The 10,613-nt window shown below is 61.4% G+C and overlaps 1 protein-coding gene across 1 annotated transcript; it reads left to right on the plus strand.

The window, feature by feature from the left end:
- The first annotated feature begins 5,244 nt into the window (after positions 1-5,244).
- On the plus strand, positions 5,245-9,629 carry TMEM250 (transmembrane protein 250). Its single transcript, XM_037797020.1, has 2 exons — positions 5,245-5,668; positions 7,549-9,629. Exon 2 carries the CDS (start codon positions 7,664-7,666, stop codon positions 8,081-8,083), a length of 420 nt encoding a protein of 139 aa, XP_037652948.1. The 5' UTR covers positions 5,245-5,668; positions 7,549-7,663; the 3' UTR covers positions 8,084-9,629.
- Positions 9,630-10,613: the final 984 nt, after the last annotated feature.

Consider the following 10,613-nt stretch of genomic DNA (forward strand, 5'->3'; position numbering starts at 1 on the left):
CCCGGGGGTTGAAATGGCGGAGCCCTGGGCATGTTTAGGGCAGTGAGCTCTTCTGTAAAACCATAATGGTAGATACAGGACCCGGGGGGCAGCCGCTGGCAAAGCCGCCAGCCACTGTGCCGTGGAGAGCGGGGTTGCCGAGCCTGTCTGCCAGGGAGCAGCCTGGGGCCAAAGCTGGGTGCGGATTTGTCTCGGAAAAATACAGGCAGGATGGTTTACTCATAAAATTGTTATACATAGACCTGAAATGACACAGTGTTCCCCCAAACCAGTTGGGCATGACAAAGCACCCCAAACTCAGCTTCCGTGTCTCTGTCTGAATTTCACCTCTCATAAAGGACTCCAGAGGATTAAGATCCATCCTGAATGAGGTGGGTCACACCTAAACTTAAGATCCTACTCACCAAAACGTCCCACTTACCAGGGGTCCACACCCACAGGAATGGATTAACTTGAAGAACATGATTTTCTGGGGTCCAAACCACCAAGTATCTGGTCTGGGATGACCTGAAGGCTGGGCTTGGCCAAATACCCACTGAGCTCTGCACGGCCTCCCCCGTGGCCTCTCCCTGGCCCTTGTGAGTGGCTTGGTGCTCAGTGGTAGTGTGCAGGTCGCCTCTGACCCAGCCTCGGAAAGCGCACAGCGTCACTTTGCCTTGCAATCTGGTTCCAAGGGCGTTGCTAAAGCCAGCCCAGAGCCAGTGGCGGGAGAGAGCCGTCATCTCTTGATGGGACCAGTTTGGAGATTTGGCGGCGTGGGGCTTTGCTCGGCCCCCGGCACTACCCAGAGCCCGGAACACATGGTGTGGGGTGGGGGTTCCTGCTAGTGGAGCTGCAAACCTGGTCCCGCCCCACCCCCCACCCCCCCACCGCAGCATACAGAAAGTGCCTAATGCAGACCCAGGGGCCCAGGAGGTGCTTCACTGTGTTCTGTGATGCTGTTGTAATCATCAAAAACTGGGGTGTCATTGGAGTTTGAGGTCACCCCAGAGCTGTCGATTCCCTCCCTGTCATCCTGGCTCAAGGACAGCACTCTGGGACCCCCACCCCACTCAGCCTCTGCGGTTCTGGGCAACAAGACCCTCTGAAGTGGGCCCCTGAATCTGTTCTCCCAGGCTGGGCAACCCCTCCTCCCGCCCCCACCCCAGTGGGTGGAGGATAGGACCCAGGGGGGAGGCTGCACTCTGGCACTTGCTGCCCCTCCACTTAACTCAGCATTTATTCCAGCACTTACTGTGGGCTGGACACCGGGAGCCGGCACCACACGCCAGTGTCCATCACAGTGTTCCCTGCGGCTCCCAGGAAGTGGATGCACCCCAACAGCCACCCCCGGAGGGACGGAAACACAAATGTGGCCCACCTGGACAAGGGATGAGTGCCCGCCGTAGAAAGAACGCGGTTCTGATACATGACACGGCATGACACAGCCTCGAAGCGTCGGCCGAGTGAAAGAAGCCAGACACAGAACGGCAGGTATGGACCGGCCCCATTTATGGAAAACACTCGGGACAGGCCAATCCACAGACAGAAAGTACTTCAGGGGTGGCCGGGCTGGGCCTGGGGAGATGGGGAGCTCTCGCTGCACGGGTGCAGAGCCTCTGTGAGTGATGCAAAGGTCTGGTAATGGGTGGTGGTGACTACTGCACAGTCGTGGATGTAATTAATGCCACTGAATCATGTGCTTACAATAGTTAAAGTGGGATATTTTGTTACATGTGTTTCCATAATTAACAATAAAAAAAGCAGGGTCAGCAAGCTCCCTGCAGAGGACCCGATGTGAACGTCTTCGGCTTCGTGGAATCTGCCGGTGCGGGTAGCACGGTTTGCCACCCTGATTTGAAGCCCCAGGCCAGACGGACACACAGACACACGGACGCCCCGGCAGCCCCGGCCGTGCCCGCGACCCTCCGGCAGGGGCGCCACCCGCTGCCCGGTCCTGGAGCTCCGGGGGTCGCCCGCTGCAGGCCACGGGTCGTAGGGTCAGCCCAGGGGGCTGCTCCCAGCGGTCTTAGGAACCACGTCAGAGCCATGGGAGGGAAGGGGCGGTGCCATTTCCCGAAGCCCCCCTTGCACTTCCACACGCGCACGTGCGGACTGGGTGCCTCTCTCCATGGGCAGGAATCTGAGCGGTTGGGAAAGGCACATCAGCCACGAATCGTGGGGACCTCGGGTGTGGAGCGAGGGCAAGGAAGGGGCTCAGATTCCCACCCCCCGCCTCGGGAGGGGCTGTGCGGCCAGGGAGCAGTGGATTCCCGGAGTGGGGATATTTGAGCTGGGTCTTGAGGGGTGAGTAGGAGCTCAGCAGGAGGAGGAGGGGTGAAGGGAGAACATCCTGCAGGACAGAGAAAGCAAGCGCGAGAGGGTGAGTCATGCCCAAGAACCACAGCTTCACAGGGCCAGGGGCCTGGAGGGGGCAGGGCGGGTCAGCTCCGGGGGGGTCGCTGGCCAGCGCGGCCTGCCAGCTCTCCTCCCTGAGCCCGCTCGGGCCTCGGCCTTCCCCACCTCACCAGCAGGGCACCATGGGCATTCCCACCCGTTCCCACAAGATGGGGATGAGGTGGGGGCAGAGGGGGTGCAGGCCCCCAGGAGCCAGGCTTGTGGGGGTTCCCCAAAGGTGCTGTCCACAAAGGGGGGGAGCCGGTAGTTGGTCAGGAAAGACGCTGCTGGCTGGTCCTGAGATGGGAACCACCGGGCCGGTACCACTAAGAGCACCAGTAAGGAAAACAATAAGGAAAGAGCGGACCCCAGCCGCCGGAGACCGAGTGATTTCCGGGTGCGTGGCAATGGCAGGCTCTCCCACTTAGAAGTCGAATCTGAAGGAACCTGTCAACGAATCCGCCAGAACTATTGATTGTTTGCTGTGCCCTGACATCAGGATGAATGAAAATATTAAAACACCTCTGCACTGAGACTGTCCCCTTCTCCTGGGCAAGGCTGACCCCAGGGTTCTGTCGCTGTCCCATCACCCTGCTCCCCCCACGGCGACAGCAAATGAAATGTGGCACCTACAGGTGGGGGGCCGCAGGCCAGGCTGGGGCTCAGCTGGGGACCACACCTGGGGTGCAGCGGCCAAGGGAGGACAAGGACAGGTTGGGTAGAGGCTGATATTTGGGGCCATCAACTACCGACAAGGTGGAGGGGGGCTTCCGGGGGGGGGTGCCGGAAGCAGTTACAGAACCCTGACGAGCCATATCCGGTCAGGTCAGCTGCGGGGCCAGGTCCTAAAATCAGGGTTCTCTAGATACGCTAATGGGTGAACAGGGCACTCTGGCAGAAAGACACCGCTTTTTTCTAAAAATAGCTTTTTTTTTTTTTTGCCTGATTAAACAAAGAATACATATTGGCCAATAATAATCAGACAATACAGAAATGTATTAAAAAATAAGAAGGAAATCATTTCAAATCCCACTACACACAAACAACCTCTGCAAACATTTTGGCTTATCTGCTTCTAGAACTTTTTCCATAAACAGAAACTTTAAGAATACTTTTGTGTTCAGTGTGGGATCACAGCTGCGCGGGTGAGTGATCTGTTTCCCAACTCACTGAGCGTGGCGTCTTTCCATGCCACTAACCTGAGCTCTGTGTGGCCTCTCAGTGGCCACACTCAGCTGTGGATTTACCAAAAGCTACCAAAACTTCCATTTCAGCTTCAGGGACCCTTGCTCACACGGCCCCCTCCAAGCCACGTACCTAATTTCAAGCTTGTGATTTTGTCTTTTCTTAAGGAAAATCCTTCAAATGATGTAAAGCTTCAGTCCTCCCCACCCGTCGTATACGCTTCCAGGCTGTGGACATAGCCAGCGGCCATGACCGACACGTCAGCTGACCGTTTCTCACTCTGATGGCCACTATACAGATAACTGTCCCAGAGCACTCAGCTGCAAGGGGGGTGGTCTTTGGCCAAGCGGCCTGGGGGCCTCGGTCCGCACGAAGCCTGCAATGGGCACAGACCTCGGCCCCCTGCCCCCCACCACCCCACTGGCCTCCTTCACTGGGCAGCTAGGGGTGACGACTACCTGGCAGCCTCCTTGGCACCCACTCAGGGCTCCCCGGGGGCTGACACAGCTACCGTCAGCACTTTCTCTGCGTGTGCCCAGCGCACACAACCAGAGAGGGGAGCAAGGAGCGGTGTGAACCCAGAAAGGGGAGCCCCACTGGGGAGCCAGCCGGGGGGACCCTGGCTTTCGCCTCCTGGGGTGAACCTCTGGGTGGCCCTGGGCCACACGCGGGACTGGGCTGTGCCCACGCAGCAGGCCAAGGGACCTGGGGGACGGGGGGCCACGGTACCTGCGCCAACAGTACCCAGCCGCAGCAAATGCTGACTCAAGGGAGAAACTTTCTTCGATTGCTGTGATTCTAATGGCCTTTAAAACAGACATAAAAAACCCAAATATAGCCATCCAGTAGCTTTTTATCATTTTAAAGCTTCACCCTCCAAGCAGCGCAGGGAAGGAGGCCAGGGAACGGCAGGGCGTGGCGCTCCATCCACCAAGCAGCCCCCTCGCCCAGATCTCCCGCGGCCGAGTTCCAGCTCAGGTCGGGCGGATACGGGCCACCGTGTGCGGCCGGGACGAGAGGCGCCAGCAGCCCCCTCCGGCCTGAGCCCCGCGGCTGCTGTTGGGAAGCCGGGAGAAAGTGCGCCCAGCCCGCGCCCCCGGAGCCCCTGCGTCGCAGCCCATCCCCGTCTGCGCCACCCGCCGCCAGCGGGGGCGGGACATGACACCATCTCCCCCACAAAACTCCTCGCCTGCTAGAACTCGGCGAGGGTCTCCCAACAGTCGGCCCAGGGCCGCCCCCTCGCCGGGGGCTTCCGGGAGCCCACCGCCCCGTCACCGCCGCCCGCCAGCCGGCCCCCGAGGCCCTCGGGACGGCCCCTCTGCTCCCAGCCACTTCTTGGGGCTGCTGCTCAGGCCCCGCGGGTCGCCCCACTTTCTCCGCTCCGTCCTCGCGGGCGGCCGCTGAATCCCCCAGGCCCTCTCGGCGCAAGCTCGCCCACCACCCCTAGCCCGTCCCGGGGTCGAAACACAGAACCCGACGGTGACCCTTCCACCCGCGGGGCCGCGCCTGCGCACTGCCAACCCCCTCCAGGCGCAGCGGAGGGGCCCCGGGGCCGATACACGAAGCCCCACTGTCTGCGCCTGCGCAAGATAGGCCGCGAATCCGGCGGCGTAGGCGGACGGCGACGTCAAGGACGACAGGGCGGCCACGCACGCACGCGTACACGCCCACACGCCCACACGCCCACACGCCCGGGGGCAGTGTTGACTCCGGAGACGCCCCGAGTCGGCCCGGAGGAGGAGGAAAAGAGGCGCTCCCCGGCTGAGGGTACGGCAGCGACGTGAGGCCTACGGTGGCCGCGGAGGGACGGCTACGGCTTCCATGCTGGGCCAAACGCCTGCGGCTTCCCGGGCCGCAGGCCCCTTCTGCTATGGGGCGGGCCCCGGCGGGGACGCTTAAGGGCTGGGTCGCGGGCCAGGCCCCGCCGCCGTCCCCCCGGGCGACCCCGAGTCCTCTCACTGACCTTCCGGGTCGCGAGCGCTCGGCGCCATGCGGCCGCCCTGCTCCTGGAGCCCCGGGGCACAGGGGAGCCAGCGGACCCGGCCCCCGGCATCGCCGCCCCCCGTCGTTGTCCGGGACGTCGGCGCCGGCGCAGAGAGGACACCCGGTGAGCGGGGACCAGGGGGCGGGGCGGCTCGCGGCAGGGGCGCGGGGGCGCGGGGCGGCTCCAGGGCAGGGGCGCGGGGGCGCGGGGCGGCTCCAGGGCAGGGGCGCGGGGGCGCGGGGGCGCGGGGCGGTTCCAGGGCAGGGGCGCGGGGGTCCGGCGCGGCTCCAGGGCAGCGGGAGCGCGCACTGGCACCCGGACGTGGTCGCGGCGAGCTGAGCCGACTACCCCGAAGGCCCGTAGACGCCCTCGGGCTTGGGACGCCCCCGCGGAGCGGGGCCCCGGCGCTGGGCGTGTCGGGTCAGGCCGCAGGAGCAGTGCGCGCGCGCGGTCCCTGGAAACGCCAGGAGCTGCGCCGCCGGGATGGATTCCGACCCTAACCCGAGCGCGGGGTCTAGGGGTGGTGCCTGAAGAACTGTTAGCACTTCTTGTATTAGGGGTGGAGACAGCAGAGGTTCTGCCATCGCTAGTTTGATCGAATGTGTTTGTCTGAGGTTCCAAAATGCTTTTCAGATACTAGCAGTTAATTTTCCCAGCGTCTCCTGTGCTCCGTCGGAGCAAATCAGGCAGTAGAGTCGCGGGGGACCTGACCAGAGCATCTGCTCGGAAGTAGATGAGCTGGGAAGGAAAGCCCCTCCAGGGCCACCGGCCGCGAGCCAGTCTTCCGCTGTGCTTGCTCCAACTCGTGTGTCCACCCCCGGGGACCCGGCCATTACCATACGTTTTCCTTTTCCTGAACTGGAAGTCTCCTTCTTAGGCATAAATTTCTTGTGCAGTGCTTTTTTAACCTATGCATGTGCTTATTGGCGTGACCAGGCCCTGATAGAATGGATTTCTGTGAAGACCCCAACCACAGGGAGTGCAGCCTCCCTTCTTTGAACAGTGAGGGAGAGGAGGAGGCAGAGGTGGCTTAATGGCCACTATACCTGCAAGCACAGCACAGGAGGGGAAGCTTGAATAAGCAGATAAGCTTGTGAGACCAGTCCTGGGGGGAGCAACAAAGAATTTGCGTCACCCCTGGGGGAGAGGGATGGGGAGGGGGAGGGGCCGGGGCCAACCTTCACTCTTAGCTTCACACATCTTGTTCTTTCAGAGCTTACTTTATTGCCACTCCCAAGTTGTTGACCTGTAAATGGCCTTTATCAGGTGCAAGTAGATAGACAGCCGCTGGCCGGTTCTGAACATTCCTCTCTTTGCTCCCTGCACGGTGACCCAGTGCGTGGGAGGCCGGCACTGCCTGTCTCTTCACCCGCATCCACCCACTCACTGCAGCACCTGGGTCCTCATGCGCTGGTGGTGATGGGGCCTGCCCAGGGTCCCACCTCGGAAAAAGATGGCACCGGGACCCAGGCCTGCCCTGTGACCCCGAGCTCCCCCTCTGGGCCCCGGCACCCGGCATGAGCACTGCTGGGGTGCTCCGTGCTCCGCTGGTCACACTGGCTGCGTTCTGAGAGCCCTTGCCTGCAGCTGCCAACCCCATCCTGGTCCTGACGGGATCCTAGTGGGGTTCCATTTAAGGGCTCTTCCGCTCTCCAGAGAAAGCAGCCATGGGAATCCAGGCAGCAGTGGGTGTAGGAGGGCAGGCCTGATGGGACGGGGCCCGGGCAGGGCCTTGGGAAGGAGCACAGCAGCCACAACCTTTTCTGGGGACGGGGGCGCTGGCCTGGCCCTTCTCTGTGTGTTGGGAATGGAATTGGCCCTCGGGTTTTGAGGCTTTGGGTCCCGTGACGCGTCTTTCAGCATTTATGGGAGGAGAACACCGAGGTGGTGGGCACAGGGCGCGTTCCTGCGGCTGGGGCCGCCGTGTGTGCCCACGAGGAGGGACCTGTGCCTTGGCCAGGGCCCTCGGCTGACCGGCTCCTTTCCCTTCACTCTTCCTCCAGGCCAGCGGCTCCCCGGAGGCTCCGCCCTGGGCTCCCAGGCCTAGGCGCCTATGCTGACCGCCTGGACGCTGCTGCCGCCCCTGCCCCCGCGAGCTAGTGCGGCCGCCGGGTTCCAATGCCGGTCATCCCCATCCCGCGGCGCGTGCGCTCCTTCCACGGCCCGCACACCACCTGCCTGCACGCGGCTTGCGGGCCGGCCCGCGCCTCCCACCTGGTGCGCACCAAGTACAACAACTTTGACGTCTACATCAAGACGCGCTGGCTCTACGGCTTCATCCGCTTCCTGCTCTACTTCAGCTGCAGCCTCTTCACGGCTGCACTCTGGGGTGCGCTGGCCGCCCTCTTCTGCCTGCAGTACCTGGGCGTGCGCGTGCTGCTGCGCTGCCAGCTCAAGCTCTCGGTGCTGCTGCTGCTGCTGGGCCGCCGGCGCGTGGACTTCCGCATCCTGAACGAGCTGCTCGTCTACGGCATCCATGTCACCATGCTGCTGGTGGGCGGCCTGGGCTGGTGCTTCCTGGTCTTTGTGGACATGTGAGACTGCCGCCTGGGCCAGGTCAGGTCCGCGTGCCTCCCCACCCTCCATTCGAGTCCTGGCACACAGAGACAAGGGCTGTGACTGGTTTCCGCAGAGGGGACGCCGGCACGTCCCTCGTGCGCGGCCTGCTTGATCCCTCCCCTCCCCCTGTGCAGTCTGGTGCCGTGGCCCCTTCATCCCTGCGTGGGCTCGTCTGTCTGCTCTGCCCTTTGAGAGCCGGTGTGTGTCGTCCCCCCCCCGTGCCCCATCCCCTCTTGGGGACCACACCTGGTGGTGACGACAGGCATCCCCAGTGCCTTGAGGCACCCTGAGACCCTGACTCTGCCCAGGAGCACCCTGGCTGGGTCTCCTGTGCCCTCCTGGCCACACAGCCCCTGCGTGCACCCCAGCCTGAGGGCCATGTTGCGCCCATACTGACGCACTGCCACGAGCTGACCCTGCCACCCAAGTCCAGCACAAGTGCCAGGCCCTGTGGGCAGGAGGCATGAGTCCCAGCTTAGGGTCTGTGCAGGGCTGCTGAGGCCGCAGGCATGGCTTCCCCGGCCAGGGTGCCTGAGCCTGCCCACGCTGGGCGGGGCCTTCGGGAGCGCAGAGCCCAGTGCTGCAGCCCTGGTCAAAGGGGGTTTCTGGGAAGGCAGCTTCGTGCCTCTCTGGCTTTGGGTCTTTGTCTTTGTGGAACTTTGAGAATTGAGATTGAAGCATCTGGAGCACCTGGTCTCGACAGGCACGCTGCATCCTCTGGGGACTGTGGGAAAACACAAGCAAAGCCCCTCTTAGGAGTCCCGGGTACAGGTTAGGTGGAGTCAGAGAAGGGCTCGTCTGCACCCTTCCTGCCTTGGTGGCTGTGAACACATCTCAGGTGTGAAAGAACGGGGCGAGCATGGGACGGGTGGGGGGGCTCACTCACTGGGGGCAAGGCGCCCGAGGCCCCCCTCAGGAGCAGGCACTGTGGGCAGGTGGCCGTGTGACCTTGGCTGATAATTCTGGGTAGTGAGGGTGCCTCACTGCCACGTGGCCTTTGACCCTTGACCCTGACCCCAGGCAGGGTGCGCTGTCAGGGCAGTTGTGGGCCGCCGGAAGAGGAACTTGGGAAAACCCAAATCAGGTCGAGAAGACAGACGGTGCCTGATGTGCAGCTGAGCGCTGAGTGCCACCAGCCTTGGCCTCTACTCGGGGACCGTCTGAGGACTGGGGGGCTCATTAGTCTCAGTGTATCACAGCCAGGAGCTTTACTTGTGGAGGTGCGCCGCCCCCCCCCCCATTAGTCACTGCAGAGAACCTTTTGCACTAAGTTATGCTGTTTCCTAAAAGAAACTTTGCTTTGTGCTAATTAACTTGCATTTCTCAGACCGCAGAGGCCCTCCCTGGCCGAGTGGGGGTGCGTGTGCAGTCGGGGCCGGCCGTGCACCAGAGAATGTGTGCACGCTTGTGCAGGGGTCAATGTTTCCTCGTTACCTTCTGAACACAGAGTGGCTCAGCGGCTTGAGTGCCTGTTAAATTCTTTATGAGATGAACCACTTGCATTAAACTTATTTTTTTAATGTTTTGATGGAGTGATTGCTTAAAGGTCAAAGAACTTATTCCTTTTTTTTTAAGGATATAATAACCAAACAAATAAAACAATTGCACATTGCCATTTTTCATCTGTCAAAGTGGGAAAGTCAGGAAAACAGTGATCTGCAGTGGTGAAGGGGCCCCTGGTGGCATCCAGGGCAGAATTTCAGGCGAGAGCCTGTGGACAGGGACGGTCCCACCATGCTGCCGGTGACCGTGGACACCTGGGAGGACCTACAATCTGACTGGAGGGGCCAGGCCTTCAGCCAGTGGGGTGGGGTGTAGTCATCAAAGCGTGATTAACTTGAAGGCGTTTTCAAGCCGATGCTGCTAATGATAACTGTTGGATGGAGATTGGACTCAGAACTGTAAATATTGTATGCTCTTGATTTGGGGGAGGTGGGGGTGGAGACATGCATAGAAAAAAATTGGAAGAAAAAATAGCCAAAAGTGCAGTTTTTAACCAAAAGTTTGTAAAGCGAGAGGCACGGCCTTCCTTGCTGCCTTTACCGCGTGAGGGCCCCCTAGCGTCCGTGAGCGGGACGTTCCCGCGGCTCACCCTCTTCATTCGCAAAGACCCGACGCGACCACGAAGATGGTGCTTTCCTTCAGCCGCTTCCGACAGAAGCCGTGGCTTAGAGAAAACCGTGAGTTCAGTTCACGTAGCAACGTGCCTGTTGTTTGAGGCATTTGTGTTTAGCTGCACATTTCAGGACACAGGCCGCATCGTTTTGGGGCTCAGCTTCTGGCGACAGAGCACTTGTAAATCCTAACAGAAGCCTTTCCCTGAAAAGTAGCAGGGGAGGCACTTAGGCAGCTAAAGTTTGGTTTTCAAACCCGGGTGGCCCAAGCTTGGCTGTGGAGCGAGGCCCCTGCCAGGGGTGGCGAGCGTCTTCATTTCCCACCCTCAGTCCAGTGGCTGTAGGAGGCATCGCTGCTCCGCGTTGCCCGAGAGCCCAGATCCAGGTGGGTTCCT

Source organism: Choloepus didactylus, chromosome 10 (assembly GCF_015220235.1).
Source record: "Choloepus didactylus isolate mChoDid1 chromosome 10, mChoDid1.pri, whole genome shotgun sequence".
In the NCBI taxonomy this organism is placed as follows: Eukaryota; Metazoa; Chordata; class Mammalia; order Pilosa; family Megalonychidae; genus Choloepus; species Choloepus didactylus.

What these genes read in the sequence shown, in the direction of transcription:
- TMEM250 (XM_037797020.1), top strand. Translation starts at nt 7,664, where the DNA reads ATGCCGGTCATCCCCATCCCGCGGCGCGTGCGCTCCTTCCACGGCCCG.